Source organism: Scyliorhinus canicula, chromosome 14 (genome assembly GCF_902713615.1).
Source record: "Scyliorhinus canicula chromosome 14, sScyCan1.1, whole genome shotgun sequence".
Lineage (NCBI taxonomy): Eukaryota > Metazoa > Chordata > Chondrichthyes > Carcharhiniformes > Scyliorhinidae > Scyliorhinus > Scyliorhinus canicula.
Window position 1 is genome coordinate 94,536,120 of NC_052159.1, and position 27,820 is coordinate 94,563,939.

Genomic DNA, 27,820 nt, shown 5'->3' on the forward strand with positions numbered 1-27,820 from the left:
AAACAAATCATTATATTTACACACATCTCTTGTTCGGTGCTCTGCCCAACGGAGGTTCATGCACCTTGAAAAAAAACAATTTTGTGCTTTTGTTTCATTGATGGCTAAATCTATATCAAAACACCAAGATCCTTAAGAGACAATCTTTCAAATTGATGACCTTTCATCAGAAATGGAAAAAGCTCGGGGTATAACAGGTTTAAGACAGGTACAGAAACAGGGAGAGGAGAGAAGTGGGAGCAAAGAACACAGAGTGGGAGGCAGAAGAGGTTAAATGACAAAAGGGATGATGGCATAAGGCAAAGAGATGGTAATTGGACCAGGAACAAAAATAGGTGGTCTAGAGGAGGTGGAATCATCTACAACACTCTGCATCCTAAAACAATGAGAGCATAATTCAGTATACCATCTGGTTCATTAAGGTCCCTTAGGGAAGGAAATCTTCCATCCTTACCTAGTCTGGATTACATAGGACTCCAGATCTACAATAATGTGACTGACTCTGAAATAGCCTACCAAGCCATTCAGTTTGAAAGCAATTACAGATGGGCAACAAATGCCAGTCCATGAAAGAATTTAAAAAAAACACCAATCACATCTTCCCCACCATGTCCAGATCCTCTCCTTGACACCCTTGTCTGCTCATCAAACGCCCCCAAGAGTCCCCCCCTTTCCATGAAAGTGCAGGAGCTGCAACACCTCATCATCTGGAGTCTAGGTGAAACAGCCATTTATTTGTATTTATTTCAATTTAGTATATCGCATTCGATGCCCACAATGCAGGACAGATTTGATGACTGCTCTGCAAATCACCCCTGTTCAGCCGTTAGCGGTACCCCAAGCTTCAGGTTCGAATCATTTTAATTCTCTGCTCCAGGTACACTCTAGTCTTGGATATTTCAAAGAAGCACACCAGAAGTTTGAGGAACAGTACCTATTTTTTCAATTCAGCATTCTATAGCCTTTTGGACTCAACTTTCGAGTTCAACAATTTCAGATCGTAACCTCCACGAGTTTTTCTGATGGTAGCTGTTGGTCACAATTCTGCTATATCCATGTACACCCGAGACCCACTTTTTGTTTCCTTACTTGACCCATTACCATTTCCTTTTGCCTTTCCCCAAACAATGTCATTTAATTATTCCTGCCTTCCACCCCATCAAATCATCCTGGATTCCTTCCTTGCCTCCACCTGCCTCTTTACTTCCTTCAAACAGGTTAGTTTGCTAAATTTTCCCAGTTCTGACAAAAAGGGAATCAACACGAAATGTTGACTGTTTCTCTCTCCACAAATGCCTGCTGAGTGTTTTGCTTTTGTACCTGGATCAGTTGATAGCTTCAGGCAGGAGAGAGAGCATCAGACCTGCAAGGGACATACTTTCGGGTCAGAGGATAAAGGAGAGCCCAGGGCTTGAGGCCTCCACCTACCTTCAGACAGCAGAGACCTGCGGCCACTGTTCAGACAGCACACCGAGTTTGAAAATTCCAGAAGTGACAACACAGGAAAGCAATAAACCGATTAGTTGGTGAGCAACTGTAATTAGGGACTGTGTCCAAATAGCTGAAGCTAACAAAAATGTCTTATTTGTTGGGAAAAGTGTAACTTCCAGATTTGTTCCAGTCTAAGGCGTACATTTTACTTTTAAGTCATGTCAGGTGAGGACAGCAGAGTGGAATATGTGGCCTGTCACATGTAGGGAGTCTTGGACCTACCAGTGCCCTGGATGACTACATGTATGAGAAGTGCTCAGAGCTGTAGAAACTGGAGCTTTGGGTTCAGAGCTTAAGTGGTGCATCTGTGAGGCTGAATTTTACATGGATAGCATGTTGAGAGAGGTGGTCACACCACAGCCCCAGGGATAAGAGGAAAAGAAGGAAAAAGACCAACAGGCAGCCCAGGTACATGGTGTAGGAGTCCCCTGGGGTCGCACTCATCAATCGGATTCCATTCTGGAAGCTGATGAGTGCCGGTACCTCAAAGGAGTGCAGTCAGAGCCACGCTTCTGGCACCACAGATAGCTCGACTGTGTGTGTGGGGGGGGGGGGGGGCTGCTGCTGACAGGGATGTCACTAAACGAGTGCAGGGCATCCTAAAGGAGAATGAGCTCTTGTATCAAGAATTCAGGGAGCTAGGCAGTAGATCAAAAAGCAGGATCTCTAAATTAATCTCTGGAATACTCCCAGTGTCATGTGCTAGCTTGTATAGAAATAGGAAAATACGGCAGATGAATACGTGGCTCAAGAGTTGGTGCAGGAAGGAGAGTTTTAGATTCTTGGATCACTGGGACCGTTTCTGGGGAAGGTGGGGCATATATAAGAGGGATAGTCTGCACTAACATTGGGGACCAACATCCTTGTAGGTAGTTTAAACTAGTTTGGCAGGAGGAGGGGATGCAGTATTCGTAAAACAGAGACACATCATGCTATAGTAAAGAAAGCAAGTCAGAGTGAGTTCAGCTAACTTGAATGTCAAGAGAGTAAACAAGGCTGGATGGTCTTTACTTTAATGCTAGGACGGTAATAAGTAAGACTGATGAGTTACGGACATGGAATGACGCATGGAATTGTGACAATGTTGCCATCACAGACATAGATAAGGGAAGGGCAGGACTGGCATTGTAACATTCTGGGGTATAGGATCTTTACACGAGGGTGTCAAAAGGGAGGTGATTCGGTGTGGGGACGGATGGAGGAGGCCTCATGTAGAAGGAAGAGCTGGACAGCACTGTTACTAGCGGATGAGTCATTTTCCCCCGGGGGTAGAGGACAGATGCGGGCGGTGCTCGAGGGGAGCGGCCAGTCACTTCGACGTTGTGGGCCTGCCCGAAGTTGGAGGAGTTATGGAAGTCCTTTGCGGAGACTATGTTGGAGATTCTGGAGGTGAGGGTGGCTCGGAGCCTATGGGTGGCACTATTTGGGGTGTCAGGGTATCCGGAAGTACAGGTGGAGTCCACGTGTTAGGGTGGTGGGACCTGGAGATGCCTAAGGCAGCAGGGTGGGCGAGTGATTTGGCAGAATTCCTTCATTTGAAAAAAGTAAATGTTGCCATTAGGGGATCAGAGGAGGGGTTCTTTTCAAGATGGAGGATGTTCATCGCCTTCTTTAAGTAATAGTAAATGTCAGCTGGGGAGTGGGGTTGTCTAGGACTGGATAAGGAGGAAGAGAAAGGATTTTAAGGAGTCCAAAGTGAGAAATTCAACTATGGCCCTAGAGGAATATAGGAAGTGCAAGAGGGAACATAAGAAAGCAATTAGAAGAGCAAAAAGGGGCATGAAAAAGGACTTGTGAATAAGATTAAGGAGAATCCGAAGATATTCTATAAATACATTAAGGGGAAAGAGGTTAACCAGGGAAAGAGTAGGGCCCATTAGAGACCAGGGAGGTAATCTGTTTGTGAAACCGCAGGACATTGCTCGAGTGTTAGAACATAGAACATTACAGCGCAGTACGGGCCCTTCGGGCCTCGATGTTTTCTAAACAAATACTTCTCATCGGTCTTCATTCATAGGTAGAGAATTCAGGAAATGGGACTGCAAGACCTTGAGCAGTTTGACATAGGAAGTGAGGAGGTATTGGAGGTTTTGACGGGCTTAAAAATAGACAATTCCCCAGGTCCAGGTGAATTGCACCACAGGCTGCTGTGAGAGTCGTGGCAGGAAATTGCAGGGGCTTGACGCAGGTTTTTAATTCCTCTCTAGGGGGAAGTGCCAGAGGACTTGGGAACAGCTAATTTTGTTCCACTTTTCAAGAAGGGTGGTAGAGATAAACCAGAGAATTACAGACCAGGAAGTCTCACGACAACGGTAGGAAAACTATTGGAGAAACTATTGGGGGGATGAGACGGAAATTGCAGCCGACATTAAGATTGCTTGGGTGGTTAACATTGAAGAAGATGGTTGGAGGTTACAGGAAGATATAGATAGGTTGGTCAGATGGGCAGAGCAGTGGCAGATGTGTATTTAACCCTGCTAAGTGTGAGGTGATACACTGTGGACGAAGAAACAGGACAAGGAAGTATATGATGAATGGCAGAACACTTGGGAGCTCAGAGGAACAGATGGATCGTGGGGTTCTTGTTCACAGATCACTGAAGGCGGTAGTTAAGGAGACACATAGGACACCTGCCTTCATCAGTCGTGGCATAGAATACAAGAGCAAGAAAGTTATGTTGGAGCTATACAGACCATCGGTTAGAGCATAGCTGAAGTACTGTGTGCAGTGGTCACCTCATTACAGTAAGCTGATTGAACTGGAGGGGGCTAAGAGGAGATTCACCAGGATGCTGTCTGGGTTAGAGCATCTAAGCTACAAGGAGAGACTGGATAGGCTTGGATTGTTTTATTTAGAGCAGAGAAGGCTGAGGGGGATATGATTGAGATGTACAAGATTATGAAGGGTTCGGGAAGGATAAATAGGAAGTAACTGTTCTTCTTAATTGAGGGGTCAATCACAAGGGGGCATAGTTTAGGTGAGGGGCAGGAGATTTCAAGGAGATTTGAGAAAAACAAATCACTCAGAGTGGTGACAATCTGGAATGAACTGACGGGAAGTAGTGAGGCTGGAAACCTCACAACCTTTAAAAAGCACTTGAAACACTATCACATTCAAGGATACGGGACAAGTGCTGGAAAATGGGATTAGTGCAAGATATGGGGTAGTTATTGTTGGTGCAGACTTGACAGACCGAAGGACCCTTTCTGCGCTGTATGACTATGAAATACATACAAATTAATGGCTGTGTAACACAGGAACGTAGGAATAGGAGTAGGACATAGCCTCTCGAGCCTATTTTATCATTCAATAAGATCATGACTGATGTGACCATAGTAAATATACCCTCCCACTTTGTCCATATTCCTTAATACCTTAAATAGATTTGTGCTAACCAGTCTCAGATTTAAAATGAACAATTGATCTAGCTCAATTTCCATTTATGGGAGAGTTCCAAACTTCTACCAACCTTTGTCTGTGGAAGTGTTTGCTGATTTCACACTTGAAAGATGAGGCCCTAATTTTTAGACTATAATCTTAGACTTCTGAACCTTCTCTCTACTTATCTGCTCCCTTAAGATCTTAAAGTTTTGATGAAGTCATCACAACCGTCTAAATTCCTGGGAATATAACCCTGGTTTGTGCAGCCTCTCCTTATAATGTAACTCTTGGGAGTCTGGCATCATCCTGGTAAATTTACACTGCACTCCCTCCAAGGATTGGCGGGGGAAATTACCTTCTGAGGAAAGATTGGGTCTGTATCCATTGGAGTCAAGAATAAGTAGTAATATTATTGAAACATAGAAGATCTTACAGAAACTCAACAGGATGTTTCCCCTTGTGGGAGAGATTATAACTCGGAAATACAGTTTAAAAATAAATAATAAACAGTCTCCCATTTAAGATGGAGACAAAGAAAAATTATTTATTTTTTGAGTGCAATGTCCTAGGGGATGCTTTTGCTAACACTGTTGGGGAGGTTTTAAACTAATGTGGCAGGGGGATGGGAACCAGATTAGTCAGTTAGGGGTCAGTAAAGAGGCAGCAAATAAAGCCAGTAAGGTATTAGATAATAAACTTATTTATTTGATTGAATTCTTTGAGGAGGTAACTAAGTGTGTAGGTGCAGGTAGAGCAGTTGATGTCGTATACATGGATTTTAGTAAGGCGTTTGATAAGGTTCCCCACGGTTGGCTCATGAAGAAAGTAAGGAGATGTGGGATAGAGGGAAATTTGGCCAATTGGATAAGTAACTGGCTATCACATAGAAGACAGAGGGTGGTGGTGGATGGAAAATTTTCAGACTGGAGACCAGTTACCAGCGGTGTACCACAGGGATCAGTGCTGGGTCCTCTGCTATTTGTGATTTTTTATCAATGACTTGGAGGAGGGGGCTGAAGGGTGGGTCAGTAAATTTGCTGATGACACTAAGATTGGTGGAGTAGTGGATGAGGTGGAGGGCTGTTGTAGGCTGCAAAGAGACATTGATAGGATGCAGAGCTGGGCCGAAAAATGGCAGATGGAGTTTAACCCTGATAAGTGCAAGGTGATTCATTTTGGTAGAAAAAATTTGAATACAGATTACAGGGTCAACGGCAGGGTTCTGAGGAATGTGGAGGAACAGAGAGATCTTGGGGTTCATGTCCACAGATCTCTGAAGGTTGCCACTCAAGTGGATAGAGCTGTGAAGAAGGCTTCTAGTGTCTTCGCGTTTATTAACAGGGAGCTTGAGTTTAAGAGCCGCGGGGTTATGCTGCAACAATACATGACCCTGGTGAGACCACATTTAGAGTATTGTGTGCAGTTCTGGTCACCTCATTATAGGAAGGATGTTGAAGCATTGGAAAGGGTGCAAAGGAGACTTACCAGGATGCTGCCTGGATTGGAGGGTAGGTCTTATGAGGAAAGGTTGAGGGAGCGAGGGCTTTTCTCATTGGAGCGAAGGAGGATGAGAGGCGACTTAATAGATGTTTATAAGATGATGAGGCGGATAGATAGAGTGGACGTTCAGAGACTATTTCCTCGGGTGGATGTAGCTGTTACTAGGGGGCATAACTATAAGATTCAGGGTGGGAGATATAGGAGGGATATCCGAGGGAGGTTCTTTACTCAGAGAGTGGTTTGAATGTGGAATAGACTGCCTGCTGTGATAGTGGAGTCGGACACTTTAGGAACTTTCAAGTGGTTATTGGATAGGTACATGGAGCACAACAGAATGACAGGGAGTAGGATAGCTTAATCTTGGTTTCGAACGATGCCCGGCACAACATCGAGGGCCGAAGGGCCTGTTCTGTGCTGTACTGTTCTATGTTCTAAACTCATTGTGACCAAGGGGAAGAGTAGACAGGGAAGAGAAGATGGTCTGAGGTGCATTTGTTTTAATGCGAGAAGTGTAGCAGGTAAGGCAGATGAATTTAGGGCTTGGATTAGTACCTGGGAATATGATGTTATTGGTATTACTGAGACTTGGTTGAGGGAAGGGCAAGATTGGCAACTAAATATCCCAGACTATCGATGCTTCAGGTGGGATAGAGAGGGAGGTAAAAGGGGTGAAGGAGTTGCATTACTGGTCAGAGATGATATCACATCTGTGATTAAGGAGGGCACTATGGAGGATTCGAGCATTGAGGCAATATGGGTAGAGCTAAGAAATAGGAAGGGTGCAGTAAAATGGTTGGGATTTTACTACAGGCCTCCCAAAAGAGAGCTTGAAGTAGAGGTACAAATATGTAGACAGATTATAGAAAAATGTAGGAGCAATAGGGTGGTCGTGATGGGAGATTTTAACTTCCCCAACATTGAATGGGACTCATGTAGTGTTGGAGGTGTAGATGGAGTAGAATTTGTAAGGAGCATCCAGGAGAGATTTTTTTAGAGCAGTACGTAAATAGTCCAACTCGGGAAGGGGCCATACTGGACCTGGTATTGGGGAATGATCCCGGCCAGGTGGTTGAAGTTTCAGTCGGTGATTACTTTGGGAATAACGATCACAATTCCCTAAGTTTTAGAATACTCATGGACAAAGACGAGAGTGGTCTTAAAGGAAGAGTGCTAAATTGGGGTAAGGCCAAGTACAAGAAAATTCGGCAGGAGCTAGGGAATGTGGATTGGGAGCAGCTGTTTCAGGGTAAATCCACATTTGAAATGTGGGAGTCTTTTAAGGAAAGGTTGGTTAGAATGCAGGACAGACATATGCCTGTGAAAATGAGGGATAGAAATGGCAAGATTAGGGAATCATGGATGACGGGTGGAACAGTGAGACTAGCTAAAATGAAAAATTAAGCATAAATAAGGGGCGGAATTCTCCGCTCCCCACGCCGGGTGGGAGAATCGCGGGAGGGCCAGGCGACTCACGACATGCCCCCCGCGATTCTTCCACCCCCCCCCCACTCGGAAGAATCGCCGCTCTTCACGGCGACCGGCGATTCTCCGGCCCGGATGGGCCGAGCGGCCTGCCGTTCACGACGGCGGCAACCACACCTGGTCGCTGCCGTCGTGAACATGGGCGCCAAAGTGCCGTTTGAAGCTTGTGGGGGGTGGAGAGGGGAGCGAACACCACGGCTGTGCTCGGGAAGGGACTGGCCCACGATCGGTGCCCACCGATCGTCGGGCTGGCGTCTCAAAGCGACGCACTCTTTCCTCTCCACTGCCCCGCAAGATCAAGCCACCACGTCTTGCGGGGCAGCGGAGGGGAAGACGGCAACCGCGCATGCGCGTGTTTGAGCCGTCAGCCGTCGTGACGCCAGCCGCGCACGTTGGAGCCAGCCAACCTGCGCATGCGCAGCTGACATCACATAGGCACCGCCATTTCGTCATTCTCAGCGAGCCGCCTTGACACAAGCGTCAAGGCCCGGCGGCCAAGAGTTACGGAGCGCCGCTCCTAGCCCCCCCCGGGTGGGGGTTAATTAGATACGTGGAGCGGCCTCCAAGGCCGTCGTGAAACTCAGCTGAGTTCACGACGGCCTTCCTGATTTATCACAGGAGCGGAGAATTTTGCCCAAGATCTAGGCGACTTAAAACTGATGAAGCTTTGGAGGAATATCAGGAAAGTAGGACAAATCTCAAACGCGCAATAAAGAGGGCTAAAAGGGGTCATGAAATATCTTTGGCTAACAGGGTTAAGGAAAATCCCAAAGCCTTTTACTCGTATATAAGGAGCAAGAGGGTAACTAGAGAAAGGATTGGCCCACTCAAAGACAAAAGAGGGAATTTATGCGTGGAGTCAGAGGAAATGGGTGAGATTCTTAATGAGTACTTTGCATCAGTATTCACCAAGGAGAGGGACATGATGGATGTTGAGTTTAGTGATGGATGTTTAAATACTCTAGGTCAAGTCGGCATAAGGAAGGGGGAAGTTTTGGGTATTCTAAAAGGTATTAAGGTGGACAAGTCCCCAGGACCGGATGGGATCTATCCCAGGTTACTGAGGGAAGCGAGGGACGAAATAGCTGGGGCCTTAACAGATATCTTTGCAGCATCCTTGAGCGCGGGTGAGGTCCCAGAGGACTGGAGAATTGCTAATGTTGTCCCTTTGTTTAAGAAGGGTAGCAGGGATAATCCAGGGAATTATAGAGCTGTGAGCTTGACGTCAGTGGTAGGCAAACTGTTGGAGAAGATACTGAGGGATAGGATCTATTCACATTTGGAAGAAAATAGACTTATCAGTGATAGGCAGCATGGTTTTGTGCAGGGAAGGTCATGTCTTACAAACCTAATAGAATTCTTTGAGGAAGTGACAAAGTTAATTGATGAGGGAAGGGCTGTGGATATCATATACATGGACTTCAGTAAGGCGTTTGATAAAGTTTCCCATGGCAGGTTGATGGAAAAGTGAAGTCGCATGGGGTTCAGGGTGTACTAGCTAGATGGATAAAGAACTGGGCAACAGGAGACAGAGAGTAGTGGTGGAAGGGAATGTCTCAAAATGGAGAAGGGTGACTAGTGTTGTTCCACAGGGATCCGTGCTTGGACCACTGTTGTTTGTGATATACGTAAATGATCTGGACGAAGGCATAGGTGGTCTGATTAGCAAGTTTGCAGATGATACTAAGATTGGTGGAGTAGCAGATAGCTAGGGGGGCTGTCAGAGAATACAGCAAAATATAGATAGATTGGACAGTTGGGCAGAGAAATGGCAGATGGAGTTCAATACAGGCAAATGCGAGGTGATGCATTTTGGAAGATCCAATTCAAGAGCGGACTATACGGTCAATGGAAGAGTCCTGGAGAAAATTGATGTACAGAGAGATCTGGGAGTTCAGGTCCATTGTACCCTGAAGATGGCAACACAGGTCGATAGAGTGGTCAAGAAGGCATACAGCATGCTTGCCTTCATTGGACTGGCTATTGAGTACAAGAGTCGGCAGGTCATGCTACAGTTGTATAGGACTTTGGTTAGGCCACATTTGGAATACTGCGTGTAGTTCTGGTCGTCACATTACCAGAAGGATGTGGATGCTTTAGAGAGAGTGCAGAGGAGGTTCACCAGGATGTTGCCTGGTATGGAGGGTGCTAGCTATGAAGAAAGGTTGAGTAGATTAGGATTGTTTTCGTTGGAAAGACGGAGGTTGAGGGGGGACCTGATTGAGATCTACAAAATTATGAGAGGTATGGACAGGGTGGATAGCAACAAGCTTTTTCCAAGAGTGGGGGTGTCAATTACAAAGGGTCACGATTTCAAGGTGAGAGGGGGAAAGTTTAAGGGAGATGTGCGTGGAAAATTGTTTTACGCAGAGGGTGGTGCATGACTGGAAAGCTTTGGCAGCGGACGTGGTACAGGCGGGCACAATAGCATCATTTAAGATGCATCTAGATCCTTGGAAAATAGGCGACAGATTTAGATAAAGGATCTGGATCGACGCAGGCTGGGAGGCCCGAAGGGCCTGTTCCTGTGCTGTAATTTTCTTTGTTCTTTGGAATGCTCTTCGTGAGAGCAATGGATGTAAGGTCATTGAATATTTTGAACAGATAGGGAGATAGATATTTGACTAACCGGGAAACAAAGGATTTTGGAGTAGATGGTGAAGTGGAATCACGGTCCCAATCATTTCAGCCATGATCTTATTGAATGACGGAGCAGCCTTGAGGTGGCAAATGGCCAATTTATCCTAATTTGTAATAATATACAGCTGACTGCTGGAAACTCAAAATAAATTCAGAAATTGGATGCAGTTGAAGTTGCAATTTGTGCCAATATTCATAATTGCACCCAAAATCAGATATTCTACCCCACTGAATGTGGTTACAATCGGCAGATGCATGTATTATGACCACAGCAGATGTAATTTGCCGAGCAAGCCAGATCCCAGAGGAATCCGTCTTATTGATCATAAACTTTTTTCATTCTGAAAATGAGGAAGAGTTACTGACCTAAAAAGCATCAGCATAGATCTCCAGTAACAAATTGAGGATTTAAAAAATTAAGATTTATGAACAAGACAAAGCACATAAGATTAAAGTTATAATGGTAAAACATTATTTCAGAACAACTCTCTCAAAAACTAGTTTCTAAGCAACAACTCCCGTATAGATTTTAACTATAAAAATCCAGTGTTATTACCAAAAGCAAAGAACTGTTGTTGAGGAATTGAACAAACGAATGTGATACAAAATGGGATAATTAGTTAGGATAATGTAGAGGATACCTGGGTATAGGAGCAGAACAAAGGAACTGGCCAAATGGATGGGGGGGGGGGATGGGTAATTGCTAGGACGAGAATGCTGAGTGAAAGCCCACCCACCCCACCCTCCCCAAGGCTGAAGAATGTGAAGTGAGCCGAGGGCTGAGGAATGTGAAATGAGCCAATCAGGATATATGGCCAGGTCAAGAAATGTATAGGGATAGCCTATTCATTACTGATGTCTTATTTGGTCGTATGTATGTGAAATTTGATGCAACTTGAATGTATCTGTACAGAAATGTTTTGTCCCTTTGTTCACTCTGGCTGTTGAAGATTCAGGAGACTGGTTGTGTCCTGCTCTCCCAATAGAGTGAGTCACCCCAGCTAGCTGGTTAAAATAAACAATAATTGATACCTGCAAATCCATCTCAAATTTTATTGAGACCAGACTGACAGTAAAATAATCAAGATTGTCATTGTAATAAAGGGATACTGCCCGACTTCTCAAATACTTCTACTCAGATGTGGACCGCCAAAAAAGTTTAGAACCATATGTTTTCTGACAAATAAAAATTTTCTGGCTTGAAACTGGATGACTGCTCCAGAATCACACCTTCTCACTGCTTGTTTAATAATAATAATAATAATAATCTTTATTTGTGTCACAAGTAGGCTTACATCAACACTGCAATCAAGTTAACTGTGAAAATCCCCGAGTCACTACACTCCGGCGCCTGTTCAGGTACACTGAGGGAGAATTCAGTTAGTCCAATTCACCTAACAAGCACGTCTTTCGGGACTAGTCGGATGAAACCGGAGCACCCGGAGAAAACCCATGCAGACACGGAGAACGTGCAGACTCCGCACAGACAGTGACCCAAGCTGCAAACCTGGCACGGTGAAGCAACAGTGCTAACCACTGAAATGCCGTGCCATCCATGTTTTATGATGTGCTTTAATTAATTTCTTTTGTCACTGTTGCATTCATTCAATTAAGGTATTTTACCAACTTATTTTTTTCTTTTTGATTATAATGTGACTTATGGAGTTCCTTAGTATGCACCCAAGAGGCCCATTAAGATAAACTTGGATATGCCTCAGCGAGAGCATAAACAATATGCTGCCATTGAATAAATTTGAAGAACTAATTAGAGATTTAAGCATATTAAATTGTTTGCCATTGCCATTCTTTCCCATTTCCCACCAATCTCATTGCTCGGTCCAAGATCGCAAGAAACTGCAGAGTGTGGTGAACTCAGCCCAATGCATCACACAAGTTTGCCACCCCCACTTCTGTATACACCTCCCGCTGCCTCAGGAAGGCAGACAGCATTACCAGAGACCCCTCCCACCCAGGCATTGCCTTCTTCCAGACCCTTCCATCAGGCAGAAGGTACAGAAGTCTGAAGACCCACACAACCAGACATAGGAACAGCTTCTCCCCCACAGCTACAAGACTCCTTAACGACTCGCCCTCGGACTGATCTGTTCCCTGCAAGAACACTATTCATGACGCCCTATACTGCTCTTGCTCATGTATTTGCTTTGGTTGGCCCCTTGTTCGGCACTGTAAACAATCCTGTTTGTCAAATGGCTGGCCAAAGAGCTCACTGGAGTAACCCAGAGTGATCTGCCTGTGAATTTCATTCCTGTATGAAAATGTTGGCTATTTACCTGCTATTCACCTGTTCCTCTGTCAGTCACCTCAAACATTTAAGGAAAGGTCACTTTCTGCTAAGCAAGAAAATCTCAGGCACATGACACATACTTCCACCACATAGTACATACCAAGATTGTCTGTCAACTAATTGTCCGATAAGTTTTTTTAAAAACAAATACTTTAACACAAATGAAATAAGAGCTTCAAACTGTGCCCACTTTCCCCACACCCTGAAAAATAAATACATATTCCAACCTGTATTTGATTTTAGTATGTGAAGGAAGGTCCCGACTGGAGTACTGCTTGGAAAGTTGACTGAGATCTCCTTCACCTTTCCCCTTTCCTCCTCTAGCTGGTTCAAAGGTTGGTCGAGCAGCTGTAGTCATTTTTTAAGTATTCTAGGTAAGAGATCATCAGAAAAGCAGTTACATGAAAAGAAAAAAGGGTAGTTGCAGTGTTTATCCACATACAAGAAACACAACAAACCTTTTTTATACTTTGGAAAAGTACTGAAACATTTCAAAATTAGAACCTCGTGTTCAAATAGTTATAAGGAAATCAAACTATTACAGAAGACTATAAATACAGCATAACTGTCAAAAGTACCTACACAAAATAGCTTCCTCATTACATAAAAACGTGTTTTTTTACTTGAATTTTTCATTTGTTTGACTGCCACACAGAATTGTATATTTAATTATTTAACAGGGCAAAGTAACATTGGGTTGTCTCCCTTTGAGTGCCATCAGGTCAAAATAGCTTCCCTACCTCTATTTCCTGTCATCATTAACAGCTGTCCTAACCATTTACTATGCAAATATTGAAGAAAGGCAAACCGTTTCATCTTCCAATATGAGAGACAACGTAAAAAATAGTCCATGGATACAAGTATTGACAGTTATGAGAGATTGATCCTGCGCCTTTATTGGAACCAAATAGCAAGCATCAAGCTGGACAATCTATCTGATTGTCGCTTCAAGCGTATAAGACACAGCTGCATACTATTGCCAAAATTATTCAATCTGTACACAGAACAAATATTCTGAGAATTAGATGTACTTTCAAGGGTAAAAATTGGAGACAAGAACATAAATTCACAGTATGCTGATGACACACTATTCTCAGAATCATAAGAGGCCCTACAAAATATTGTAGATCAAGTAAAATCCAGAAGTTTAGAACATTGATTGCATATGAACAACAAAAAGCCAAAAACAATGGTTGTTAGAAGAAATTAGAGTGAAGATTAAAGTGAATGGTGCCACACTGGAACAAGTTTGTGTATTTAGGACAAACGACAATGAAAGATTGCAGAAGTGATGCCGAAGTCGGAAGAAGAGATAGCCATAAGTAATTTCATGAAGGTGAAGGATGTTAACAATGACGAAACTCAAGCTTGTAATAGGAAAATAATCTCATAAGATGCCACATTGTATCTACTTTCTGGTTTCTCTCCTCTGACCTTACCATCATGGGTGACCCTGCCAGGAGTTGAAGACTCCCGACCACGTCACTCTTGGGATCAACAGAATGCTCAAGCCTCTCCACCACGGCAAGATGGCTATTCACGAACAGAAATAAGACAGAAATCTTAGGAGGTCATTACTGGAGTCAAGCAGGGATGTGTCATCGCCCACAGCCTTTTCTCCATCTTTATCACCACCATCTTTCACCTTGTCAAGAACAAGTTTCTCAGTGGAGTCGAGATAGTTACAGGATGGACAGAAAATGTTTCAACCCCACCCAGCTGAAATCCAAGAATAAAGCTATACTGACCTCGCTTGTAGAACTTTGGAACTGGTGACAATGCCAACTCTTCTCTCTCAGAAGAGAATCTCCAAGCCATCTTTGACACCTTCGCAGAAGCATACCGTAGAATTGGTCTCGGCCTCAACCTCATGAAGACTCAAGTCCTTTAGCAACCCGCCACATGGCAAAATCTGATCTCTCCTGCCATCAACAACATCAACAGACAAACCCTGCCAAATCTGGAACGCTTCCCCCAACTGGGGAGCCACCGGTCATCTATGGCTGACAGTGATGCCGAGATCTAACATGATATCCAATGCTCGAGAGCCACCTTTGGATACCCTAAGGATGAAAGTCTTTGGCAACTGTGCCATCTGTGCTGATACCAGAACCTTGTAAAAATTCCTTCTAAAGCTCAGAATATAGATTACATACAGACGCCACCTCAAGGTACCATCAACACAGTCTGAGACGGATTCTCTGCATCAGCTGGGAGGACCTGCTAACTAACATCAGTGTTCTCGAGTTATATGGACTCGAAATGTTAACTCTCTTTCTCTCTCCATTGATGCTGCCAGACTGGCTGAGTTTTTCCAATACTGTTTTTTTATCCCACTTCATTCAATTTCTTGGTGCCATCTCAATCTTTATTAAAATGGAAAATCCAACCTGGCACATATACGTTGTCGTGAAGGGCAATAGCAACAAAATGATAGTTTTACTCAGCACTGGATATTCCTGCGAGATGCTCCTCCAGAACCCGGACAATCTCATGGGTTTTTTGGCATGTTTTAATGTGGTATCATAGCAGCATAGTCGTTTAATTTGGAGCCATCTTTAAGTTAATAACTGACTTTGGGGTCTCAACCTCAAAAGGGTTTTCATCCACCATTTCTCTTTCAAATCTGAAACTTCTCTCATTTGCCAGTACTTCCCTATACATAATACACATGGTGTTGCATCCTTATTTGCATTGGTATAATTGACAAAACCATACTTCAAGAAATAATCTTTATACTCCTTTGATCCAGAGTCAAGTTTCTTCTTTGTAGGCAGTTAACCAGAGGCCCTGGAGCTCTGTACAGAGCTAACGCTAGCACTGCTCTGTCCTGGACTCTCCTTATCAGCTACCGCCAGCAAATTCCGTTGTGAAATCCTGTCCAATAGGCAAACTGCCTATTTGAGTACATGGCCATCTCTTACTTTTAAGAAAACGATCCATCTTCCCAATCCTCTTGCCAGCAACTCTGCTCCGTGATTTGGCGCCAAAAGCAGGTACATGGAGGGTGTTTGATATGTCAAGTGTATGTGCAGGCGGGTGACCTACTCACTGCTGTCGCTTCTGGTCGGAAGTCTCCACACAGCCTAATTTATTTTTATTTAGAAGATGGCAGTGACCATCATTCTCAATTTAGCAGCTTTTGGCCGCTTCTCCTGCAATTGGGAACGGCGCGACCGATAACTCTGTGACCCTCCCAACACCCATCCGCAGGTCACGACCCACACTTAGAAAACCCCTGGTATAGAGGATACAATTCTAATAAAAGGGTACAAGAGTAGAGGAGCATGAGGATATGTACACACAAATGGTTGAGAAAGTGGTTAATAAATCAATGCAAGGAGAAACCTTCTTAAGCAGCAAGTGGTTAGGATCTGGAGAATCTGAAGAGGAAAGCTTTGCAGGGAAATAGGGAAAAAGCAGGAGAGTGGGACTAGCAGAACTGTTTTTGAAGAGAGCCAGCATGGACGTAACAAGCTAAATGGCCTCCTTCTATGCTGTAATCTTTCCACAATTCTATGAGTTCATTTTCAGAGTGCCAGTATTTAGCATTTCTAAAGTATACCAGAGTACACCTTAGTACCAGCAGGGGTGGGTGCAAATCACTGCTATTCAAAAGATGAAATCGTCCTAATAGTTTAAGAGTTCAAAAGCTATTGCCCTGTGATATCTTGTTATGCGAGGATCTATTTGTCAGCAATTTATCTTCTTGCTCCAAAGACCTAGGGCTGGTTTCTCAAATTCTGGGGCTATGCCCCCAATCCTGCGTGGGAATGGTGGGAAAAATGGCAGAAAATGGCCACTATTTCCCCGTTTTGCTGGGGGCTAGCATGCCGGCATCGTAAAGCACCCGGCTCTAGCTGCCGATATGGCCGGGAGAATTGCAGGGTCCATGGCCGCACATGCGCCATGCCACATGGCGGAGGCCGCTTGCAGACCCAGCCCGCAATATAGTGCCCAACCTTTGGCTGGCTCACGCGCCCCGAACCACTCACCCACAGCACCCCCAGCCCATAATAAAGCCCCCCTGCCCATGGATCGGCCCTCCCCCGACTGTGGCAGGCCCTGGACTGAGTCCGCAGCCGCCACGCCGAATTCCGGACAAATGAGACCGCATGCGACCGACTCCTCAGGAACTCAACCAGTCAGTGGCGGGCCTTGGGCAATGTCCTGAGGCCATTGATACGTGGCACGGTGTACACTCAGAGTACGCATCGCGAAAGATGCGCCGTCCCCGATTTGTTCGGGAACTGTGGTTCTCCGGCCAAAGGCGATTTCGACAACCGGAGAAACCAGCCCCTAATCTTCCCCATGATCCTGACATTCCCTTGACAAACTGCCCTTTTCTATCCTATACCGTGGGTATTTCATCCAAAGTTGACAATTTTCCCCACATTGATTATTTGATAATCAGCTCCAAACATCGATTATTTGATAATCAGCTCCAAACCAAGATAGGAGTACATATTCTAAATTGACTCACTGGTGTTATGCTATCGTAGTCATGGAAGGGTGTCATCTTTACACAAGCAGCTAAACTGAGGTTGTGTCTGTTCCAGATATTTCCAAGGTTCCTATCATTATCTGAAGAACAGGGTGTTCTTAAGTGCAAAAACAAAATATTACAGAGCTAGAAATATGAAAAAGAAACAGAAAATGCCGGATATACACAGGTCAGGCAGCAGCTGTTGACAGGGAAATAGGTAACATTGCAGGTCTATGACCTTCCATTAGGGTTTTCTGTTTCTCTTTCCATGGATACTGCTGGATTTGCAACATCCTGGTAAATCTCTTCTGCACCCTCTCGAAAGCCTCCACATCCTTCTGGTAGTGTGGCGACCAGAATTGAACACTATACTCCAACTAAGGTTCTGTACAGTTGCAACATGACTTGCCAATTTTTATACTCAATGCCCCGGTCAATGAAGGCAAGCATGCTGTATGCCTTCTTGACTACCTTCTCCACCTGTGTTGCCCCTTTCAGTGACCTGTGGACCTGTACACCAAGATCTCTCTGACTGTCAATACTCTTGCAGGTTCTACCATTCACTGTATATTCCCTACCTGCATTAGACCTTCCAAAATGCATTACCTCACATTTGTCCGGATTAAACTCCATCTGCCATCTCTCCGCCCAAGTCTCCAAACGATCTAAATCCTGCTGTATCCTCTGACAGTCCTCATCGCTATCCGCAATTCCACCAACCTTTGCGTCGTCCGTAAACTTACTAATCAGACCAGTTACATTTTCCTCCAAATCATGTATATATACTATGAACAGCAAATGTCCCAGCACTGAACCCTGTGGAACTCCACTAGTCACAGCACTCCAATCATAAAAGCACTCTTCCATTGCTACTCTGCCTTCTATGACCTAGCCAGTTCTGTATCCATCTTGCCAGCTCACCTCCGATCCCGTGTGACTTCACCTTTGTACCATCTATATGTGCATAGATCATTGAATGCGACAGGACAGATGGAGAGAGCAGTTAATAAAGTATATAGTATTCTGGGCTTCATTGATAGGAGTATTGAGTACACGAGCAAGGAGGTTATGCTGAATTATACAAGACGCTATAATAATAATCTTTATTATTGTTACAAGTAGGCTTACATTAACACTGCAATCAAGAATTCAGAATGTCCAATTCACCCAACAGCACGCCTTTTGGGAGGAAACGGAACCAAAGCCCACGCAGACACAGGGAGAACATAAACTCCACACAGACAGTGACCCAAGTCGAGAATCGAACCTGGGATCCTGGAGCTGTGAAGCAACAATGCTAGCCATTGTGCTACTGTGCCACCCCAGGTAGACCAGACCATATCTGGAATAGCGTGTACAGTGCTGGGTGCCACACTATTGGATGGATGTGAAGCATAGGAGAGAGGGCAGGAGAGGTTTACAAGAATGCTTCCAGGGATTAGAAACATCAGTCATGAGGATAGATTGGAGAGGTTGGGACAGTTCTCCTTGGAGAAAAAAAAAAAGAGATTTGCTAGAAAGTCCAAAATCATGAGGAGGCTGGACAGGGTAGATAGGGAGCAGTTTCCGCTCATAAAAGGATCAAGAACGAGAGGGCACAGATTTAAAGTGATTTGCAAAAGAAGCAAATGCAATGTGAGAAGAAACGTTTTCACACGGTGAGTGGTTAGTTTTGGAGCGCATTTCAAATATGGTGAAGGCAGGATCAAAAGTGTCATTCAGCAGGAAATAGAAACACTGTGCAGGAATATGAGGAAAAGCATGAAGTCATGATGCTTGTTTGGAGAGCCAGGGCAGATCAAAGGCCAAATGGCTACCATCACAATTTTGTGTATTAATATATGTAACTTCCAGTACACACATATGTGCCATACTGCGAGCCTAACTGATAATCTTAAATTGGTTGTCAGTGTAATTCTGAGCACACGGGATACATTTGCTATATTTCAATCTGCAGCTGGAAATAATAATTTCCTTACATGCATTAATGGATTCCATTCTGCATTTAAATTCACCGTTGAAATGGAGCAGTCAACTGAACATCCTTTCTTTGACACACTAGTTCAGAAATCTGCCAAGGCGTTTCTCTACCACGGTCCATCACAAGCCTACCTTCAACTGGTTAACATATATTTTGAGATTCTTACAGTTCTATCCTTAATTGGCAACATCATAAATAGAGCCCAAATCATTTGCTCACCATGCAAGGTTGATACTGAAATAGGGAGCACCAAAGGCATTTTGCGGGATCACGGCCACCCTAATCAGATCATTTTACACAGCATACCCACAGTTTGCTATGAATTACGTTGATAATCAATTTAAGATCGACAGTCGGATTGCAGTGTGGTGCATTTTATTGTATTGGAAGCTACATCATTTATATCATATATTGGGGAGAGTTACTTAAAGGGATGACAGTGGATAGCTAATGACAAACATTCAAGGAACGCATGGGGGAACTACAGCAACTGTTCATTGCTGTCTGGCACAAAAACAAAATGGGTAAGAGGGCCAATCCATGGCTTACAAAGGAAATTAGAAATTTAGAAATAGTATCCGATCCAAGGAAGAAGCATACAGATTGGCCAAAAAAAATAATAGGTCTGAGGATTGGGAGCAGTTTAGAATCCAGCAAAGAAGGACAAAGGGATTGATTAAGAAGGGGAAAGTACAGTGCGAAAGTAAGCTTGCAGGGAACATAAAGACTTACACTAAGAGTTTCTATCGATATATGAAGAGAAAGAGATTGGTAAAAAGTAATGTAGGCCCCATACAGACAGAAACAGGGGAATGCACAATAAGGAACAAACAAATGGCTGAGCAATTGAATACATACTTTGGTTCTGTCGTCACAAAAGAGGACACAAATTAGATACCAGAAATGTTGGAGAATGAAAGGTTTAATGACAGGGAAGAATTGAGGGAGATCAACATTAGTAGAGAAATGGTGCTGGGAAAATTGATGGGATTGAAGGTGAATAAATCCCCAGGGCCTGAGAATCTGCATCCCAGGGTGCTTAAGGAAGTGGCTCTGGAAATAGTGGATGCATTGGTGGTCATTTGGAGTGTCACTGGCATTATTATTAGCTATCATTTCAATTTCATTGAGTTATCATAAGTTACTTGGACTGTCAACACTCCTCCCTATCTCTGGTTTCACCCCTTCCTTGCCCCAGAGGGGCCCAACCAATCACGTGCAAATGTTCTGGTCCTGCCCTAAATTGAAGAAATTTTTGAGGTTGTTCTTCAGTGCCATGTCGACAGTCTTGTGCATGAATATGGAGCCCAGTCCCCTGGGGGGCCATATTTGGGGTTTTGGACTGCCTGAGCTGCAGACAGGAATGGGGACAGGAGTGTTATCCTTCACCTTGCTGATTGCTCGCGGATCCTGTTGGGATGGAGGCCAGTTGCTTCCCTCAGTGTGGCTGGGAGATCTAATGGTTTGCTATGCTGTGTTTAAAATGTTAAGAGATCAAAAATTTGAATTAAAATATTTTCCAAAAAAAATTTGTAAATTCTGTGTGTATAATAAGCAGCCTGTTTCCCCAAGACAAGGAATCCAAGTACCTGTAGAGTGCAGAAGGGGGCTATTCGGCCCATCAAGTCTGCACAAACCTTCTGAAAGAGCGCCCTATCCAGGTCGACACCGCTAACCCTACCCAACCTGCACATCTTTGGACACGAAGGGACAATTTACCATGGCCAATTCACCTAACCTGCACATCTTTGGACTGTGGGAGGAAACTGGAGCACCCGGAGGAAACCCACACAGACATGGGTAGAAAGTGCAAACTTCACACAGACAATCAACCAAGGCCAGAATTGAACCTGGGTCTATGCCGATGTGAGGCAGCAGTGCTAATCAATGTGCCACCGTGCTGCCCGGGATAAAAATCACTGAATTTTATGACACTTTTTTCAAGCTTACACCAAATTTGGATGAATTGCTTAGCCTACAAACCCTCCACTTTAAATCCTTTTCATGCTAGTTTGCCTATCTTCAAAGTGATCTTCCAAGTTTCTTTTACTTCCACAAGTCAAGCAAATAAATTCTTACCATTACTTATGGCAAAACTGTGCAAAGATACTCTTTAGACTTCAACTTATTTTCTTCTATCGACTCACAGAACGTGGGTATCACTGACAAGGCCAACAATCATTACCCATGCCTAAAGTGGTGGTGAGCCACCTTCTTGAACCGCTGCAGTACATACAGTGTAATTGCACCCACTGTGCTGTTAGAGAGGGAATTCCAGTTCTTGACTTAGCAATGACGAAGCAAACACTTCCACGTCAGGATTGTGAGATTTGTAGAGGAACTTGTACCCTGTGGTATTTCAATCGCTTGCTGTCCTTGTCGTTCTAGATGATGAAGTCAAAGGTTTGGGAACCACTGTTAAAGAAGCCATAGCAAATTCCAGCTGTGCATCTTCAGCATTACAGCTGACATGTGATCAGTGTCTATAGCCTTTCAGTAGTCTGCCCTTTCTGATTCTCACATGGAGCAAGTATAACTGGCTGAAGACTGCTACAATATTCCAGTGAAGCTCAAAATATGCTTGATACACACCTCCTCTTCTGATTAGGCACTTTAAAACCTTCTGGACTCAACAACTTAACACCATCAGCTCAATCCTTCACTTTTTCACCCCGAGTGCCAGTCTTTTCATGAATGCTGCCAGAGCTGCGGCATTTTTCCAGTGCTTTGTGCTTTCATTATGGTTAAAGACTATTTGCAATAAGTGCAAACTAACTTTGGATGCATTTAACTGACATCGGAAAAAAGTACATAAGAAAAATTTGTAAAATTATTCAGGAACACTTTTGTTACAATACTAACATCTTGGACATTAGAAAATAAAATTAAATATGAAATGAAAGTAAGGATCCACCCCCAAAATTACCACCATGAACTTTGGCCAGAAATGCAGCATAGACAGTCATTGTTTGAAGTCATTACATCAGATGTCCCAGGTTCGATTCCCGGCTGGGTCACTGTCTGTGTGGAGTCTGCACGTCCTCCCCGTGTGTGCGTGGGTTTCCTCCGGGTGCTCCGGTTTCCTCCCACAGTCCAAAGATGTGCAGGTTAGGTGGATTGGCCATGCTAAATTGCCCATAGTTAAGGTTAATGGGGGGATTGTTGGGTTACGGGTATACGGGTTACGTGGGTTTAAGTAGGGTGATCGTTGCTCGGTACAACATCGAGGGCTGAAGGGCCTGTTCTGTGCTGTACTGTTCTATGTTCAAGTGAACATTCTAATCATTTTAAAACACTTTTGTTAAAACAGAAGAGCGAAAGTAAAAATAGCTCAGGGGCGGGATTCTCCGTTGGTTGATGCCAAAATCGCAAAACACGATTGGACGGAGAATAGGGTCAGACTCCAAAATCGCGGCAGTCGCCGATTTGACACTAAATCGCAATTCTCCGTCACCTCGACAGCAGCGTCAATGCGGTCCAGAACGCAGGTACAGTAAACACTGTTTGCATGTCATTAGCGGGCCCGGCCTGGTATACTCTGGGGCCCTACACGATGCTCCGCCTCTGACGTGCCGAGCTCCCAACGGCACTGTTCACTTCGCTTGTGCTTTTAAAAATCGTGAAACCGGCGTCGTGGTTGCTGAGGGAGAGAGGGGGGTACGGAAAATGTCCATCATCACCAGTTTGCTGACAGCTGTTCCACTAGCCGCAGGGGGGGGCGGGGGGCGCCTTCTGTCGGGGTGGACGGGCACAGAACACCATTACAGCAGCCGGCAAGGCAGCCATGCAGACCGTTAACAGCTCACTGTGAACTTAGCGCCACAGGCCATATAGGTCCCCCCCACTTTTCAGGCCACCCCCCTAGGTGCCCTCTGGGACCAGCCGACCAATCAGTGGTATGGGCGCACACAAGCACAATCAGTGGCAGCTTGTTGGCTGGGATGAGTGTGTGTGAGGATTGTAATGTGTATATGCGGCTGCAGCTTGTCAGTCTCCCAAGTGTCAACCATGGACCTGGAATCAATAGGCTAGCCCCTCCACAGTCACCGAATCAATCCAGATTCGGCACCAGTTTTGCTGTCAGGAAAGTCCACGTATTTCTCTGCAGCATCAACACTTAAGTCTCAGGAACAGAGAATCCAGCCCCAGATGTTTGATACATTTGACCTAAAGAACATTTTTCTTATTTCCTCAAGATATCTAGGCAGCTTCCAAGTCAATTCTGAAGTGCAGCCACTTTTAATGTAGGAAAGTGCTGCAAACGATCTGCACATTGCAAGTTCCCATAAACAACAAACACAATAAAGAACCATAATCTGTTTTGGTTGTGTTGGGAAAGTAGAATACTGGTAAGGACACCAGGAAAACGTTATGCTTCCCATTGAACGGGGCCATGAGCTTTCCTTTTCCCAGTCCAGATGGCAATGGTAAAGTCGCCATAGTCCCAGATGACCGTAGGCTGTTCTCTCCTTTTGAGGGATAGAGCTGACTGGTGGTGATTTAACTGGAGGTTACATCTCAGGCGAGGGGCAAGGCTGATAAAGCAGGCCTTCATAAATAACCTCAAGCAGTATGGCAATTGAAACCATGTTGCTGGGCTTGCTCTGTATAACACCAGCTGTCTGGTCAACTGAGCAAAACAGTCCAGATGGGACCACTCACCTGAGGGTCTGCTTTCTGACAATGCAACTGGAGGTTGAGATGTCCTAGAGAGTCTTCAAGTCGAGCCTTTTGACTCGAGGTGGAGAATGCTACTACGTCAGGTTGTTACTAGCTTGTCTTTTTACTGCATTCATGAGATGTGGGCATTGCTAGCCAGACCAACATTTATTAAATCATATTACATTTTCAGTCTACCATGTCTGTGCCGGCTCTTTGGAAGGGCTATCTCTCCAATAAGCCCCATTTGCCTGACCTTTCCTCAAAGCACTTTCGTTTTCAAGTATTTATCCAATAACTTTTGCAAGTTACTCTTGAATTCCTGTTAGGCAGGGCTTCCAGATCATTAACAGTTCAGTGTAACAAAACATCGTTTCTGATTCCATAAAGGCCGACCGAGAAAGTATGTAATAAAATTATTCCCATTTCGGTGTCTCCTTCCCCCACCCCCGAGCCAACCCTAACCCCTAGCCGTGTCCTATAACCCCCCATTCCCACCGGTCTTGGCTCCTATTATCGTTACCTTCACACACTCCCAAGTGAATTTAAAACATAAACACCGATCGGACTTGCCCGCTAACCCCGGCCGGGGGAAGAGGTTGTTGAGGATCCCTGGCCAACTATAAGATTCAAGAGATGTGCTGGGATGGTGCAAGGGCCCCCCCTCCCGGATCGCTCCGCGGTCTCGCGCCCTGCCGTTACCTGGGGACCCAGCGATCCGAGCTGGGTTCCAACCGCCGCGCGGAATCCAACCGCCGCGCGATCCGAGCCGGGTTCCAACCACCGCACGATCCGAGCTGGGTTCCAACCGCTGCTCTCGAGCGGCAGCCCTCCGCTATCCCACAATGCACCGAACTATGGTGGCCCAACTGGGAAGCAAAGGGAGCGCGATCTCGCCGTTTTCTATTTTATTCACCAGCCTGCGTCATCTGAAAACCCTGAGCTCTCAGAGCACATGGGCAGGAGGATATCCGCCTCGGCAATGCAGTTCACATCAGCTGTGAACATTTTGAGAATGTCAAGATGGCGAATCAAGCATAGAATTTCTACCGTGTAGAAGGAGGCCATTCGGCCCATCGAGGCTGCAAAGATCCTTGGAAAGCGTATCCTACCTAGGCTCACACCCTGACTTAACCCCGTAACCCCGCCTAACCTTTTGGACACTAAGGGGCAATTTATCTTGGCCAATCAACCTAACCTGCACATCTTTGGACAGTGGGAAGAAAGCGGAGGAAACCCACACAGACACGGGGAGAACGTGCAAACTCCACATAGTTGCACAAGGCCGGAAGAGAATCCGGGCCCCTGGCACTGTGAAGCAGCAGTGCTAACAGCACCAATAAAAACAAAATGACACTTGCCAAGTAAGTCAGAATGTTACTCAGCACCTTGCTCTCATGCCAACATGCCCATCCTTGGCCTGCTGCAATGCTCCAGTGAAGCCGCAAGCTGGAGGAGCAGCATCTCATCTTCTGATTAGACACATTACAGCCCTCAAGGACTCAACATTGAGTTCAATGGAGGGTGTTGGGGACAGCAGTGATGGAAAATCAATGTCATCAACGCACTCCGGCTCTGAGTGACCTGGGTTAAGGGTTGATGGCTCTCCGTGTCGGTATCATCCTCATCGCTGCTGGGCACCTGGGTCTCTGGCCGGGGACGGGGAACACAAGAAGGACTGCTCCATCACCAGCAGGTTCTGCAAGACACAAGGCAGGACACATGATTAGACCGCAGGCCGGAGAGGGAGGGGGGTGTGACGGTGGTGTTGGGGGGAGGGGGAGGCAATACACATGTCATGGGGAACCACAACTCAATGGGGTCTCACTTGCTCGCCTAACGCCAATCTCCACCCTAGTGCCCGCCGACCACGTCCAGGGCCTGCGGCTCTGCCATGGTGAGGGCTACAGGTCCAGTCATCTCCCGGTTATGGGTGGACCTCCTGGAGTGGGCGGGGGGGGACAGAAAATGCACCAGTGTTAGATATTCCGACACATGCAGCCCAGAGGGTGGGTAGCTGGTTGTCTCAGTGGCCAGGGCACAAGGCCATGGTGGCCGGTATGGGTGCAGGGTGGGTGTCTGTACACGCTCTGGGTGGGGGTGTGGGATTACGGGAATGTGGGAAGGGGGTTAGTGCCAGTGGCACAGTGCTGCCGACTTACCCTGGCTGCCCTGAGGAGGTTGTGAAATTTTTTCCTGCATTGCTGGCCGGTCTGGAAAGTGCTGCTGATGGCATTTACTGCCTCTGTCCCCGCGCCAATTCCTTGTTGCCATCTTGTTGGCTGGGATAGTATGTGTGGGGAGTAAACTGTGTATATGTGGCTGCAGCTTGTCAGACTCCTGAGTGTAATCGTGAATCCGGCACCATTTCTCATTGGAATCGATTGTGTTCCATGTGGCGCCGATGCTAGCCCCTCAAAGGTTGCTGAATCGATCTAAGTGCGGTGCCAGTTTTGCCGTTGTGGAAGTACGCAAATCAAGCCATGGCATTGACACTTAGGCCTGGATTCTTTGCTATCCGGCGGGTGGGCCGTACCGACGCCGGAGTGGCTGCACCTTCAGGGGCTAGGCTGGCGCTGGCGGGCATGGCACCGCGCTAACCAGCGGCAAAGGTCCTCCGCCAGCCGGCATGAGTTGGCGCATGCGCGGGAGCTCCAGCGTGTTCTGGCGTGATCTCAGCGCATGCGCAGGGGGTTGCTCTCCCCGCCGGCCATGGCGGACCGTAACAGCGGCCGGTGGGGTGGGAAAGAGTGCCCCCACGGCACAGGCCCGCCCGCAGTTCGGTGGGCCCTGATCGCGGGCCAGGCCACCGTTGGGCCCCCCCCACCCCCCCGGGGCCTGATCCCCCCTCGCCGCCCCCGAGGACTCCGCAGGCCACCCGCTGAGCCAGGTCCCGCCGGTAAGGACCTTGTTTGATTTACACCGGCGGGACTGGCCGAAAACGGACGGCCAGTCGGCCCATCGCGGAGCGGACAATCGCCGGGGGGGACCACTGCCAACGGCCCCCGACCGGCGCGAAGCGATTCCCGCCCCCACCGAAAAACCGGCACCGGAGAATCCGGCAGCCGGTGTCGGGTGGTGGGACGGGATTCACGCCGCCCCCGGCGATTCTCCGGCCCGGTGTGAGGTCGGAGAATCCCGTCCTTAGTCTCAGCCATGTATGTTTTCAAGAAGCAGTTAGATATAGCATTTGGGGCGAAGGGAACCAAAGGATATGGGAGGGGTGACTGGATTAGGTTATTGAGTTGGATGACCAGCCATGATCATAATGAATGGCGGAGCAGGCTCAAAAGGGCTGAATGGCCTCCACCAGCTCCTATTTTCTATGTTTCTATAATGGGACCCCACTCACAAGTAAGGAGTTCTTAGCATTTGATTTTTGATTTGATTTGATTTGATTTATTATTGTCACATGTATTAGTACACAGTGAGAAGTGTTGTTTCTTGCATGAAAATGAAATGAAATGAAAATCACTTATTGTCACGAGTAGGCTTCAATGAAGTTATTGTGAAAAGCCCCTAGTCGCCACATTCCGGCGCGGCTGGTACGGGAATCGAACCGTGCTGTTGGTCTGCTTTAAAAGCCAGCAATTTAGCCCAGTGAGCGAAACCAGCCCATGCTGTACAAACAATGCATATCGTACATAGGAAAGGAAGGAGAGACAGCAGAATATAATGTTACAGTTACAGCAAGGTGTAGAGAAAAGATCAACTTAATACGAGGTAGGTCCATTCAAAAGTCTGATGGCATCAGGGAAGAAGCTGTTCTTGAGTCGGTTGGGATGTGACCTCAAACTTTGGTATATATTTCCTGATGGAAGAAGGTGAAAGAGAGTTTGTCCGGGTTGCGTGGGGTCCTTAATTATGCTGGCTGCCAAAGACTTCCGGTTACGGT

The 27,820-nt window shown here is 45.9% G+C and overlaps 1 protein-coding gene across 2 annotated transcripts in view; it reads right to left on the reverse strand.

Moving 5' to 3' along the window:
- cwc15 (CWC15 spliceosome associated protein homolog) overlaps nucleotides 1-24,791 on the reverse strand; it is an 82,002-nt gene extending 57,211 nt beyond the window's left edge. The window contains exons 1-3 of one of the 2 annotated variants that reach the window (XM_038818190.1): nucleotides 24,677-24,791; nucleotides 24,628-24,638; nucleotides 13,027-13,169 (exon numbers count right to left, since the gene is read on the reverse strand). In XM_038818190.1, the coding sequence (XP_038674118.1) occupies nucleotides 13,027-13,157 (131 nt within the window). In that variant the 5' untranslated portion in view covers nucleotides 13,158-13,169; nucleotides 24,628-24,638; nucleotides 24,677-24,791. Of the gene's footprint in view, nucleotides 1-13,026; nucleotides 13,170-24,627 lie in introns of both variants that reach the window. The other variant, XM_038818191.1, reaches the window with a different exon arrangement.
- Nucleotides 24,792-27,820: the final 3,029 nt, after the last annotated feature.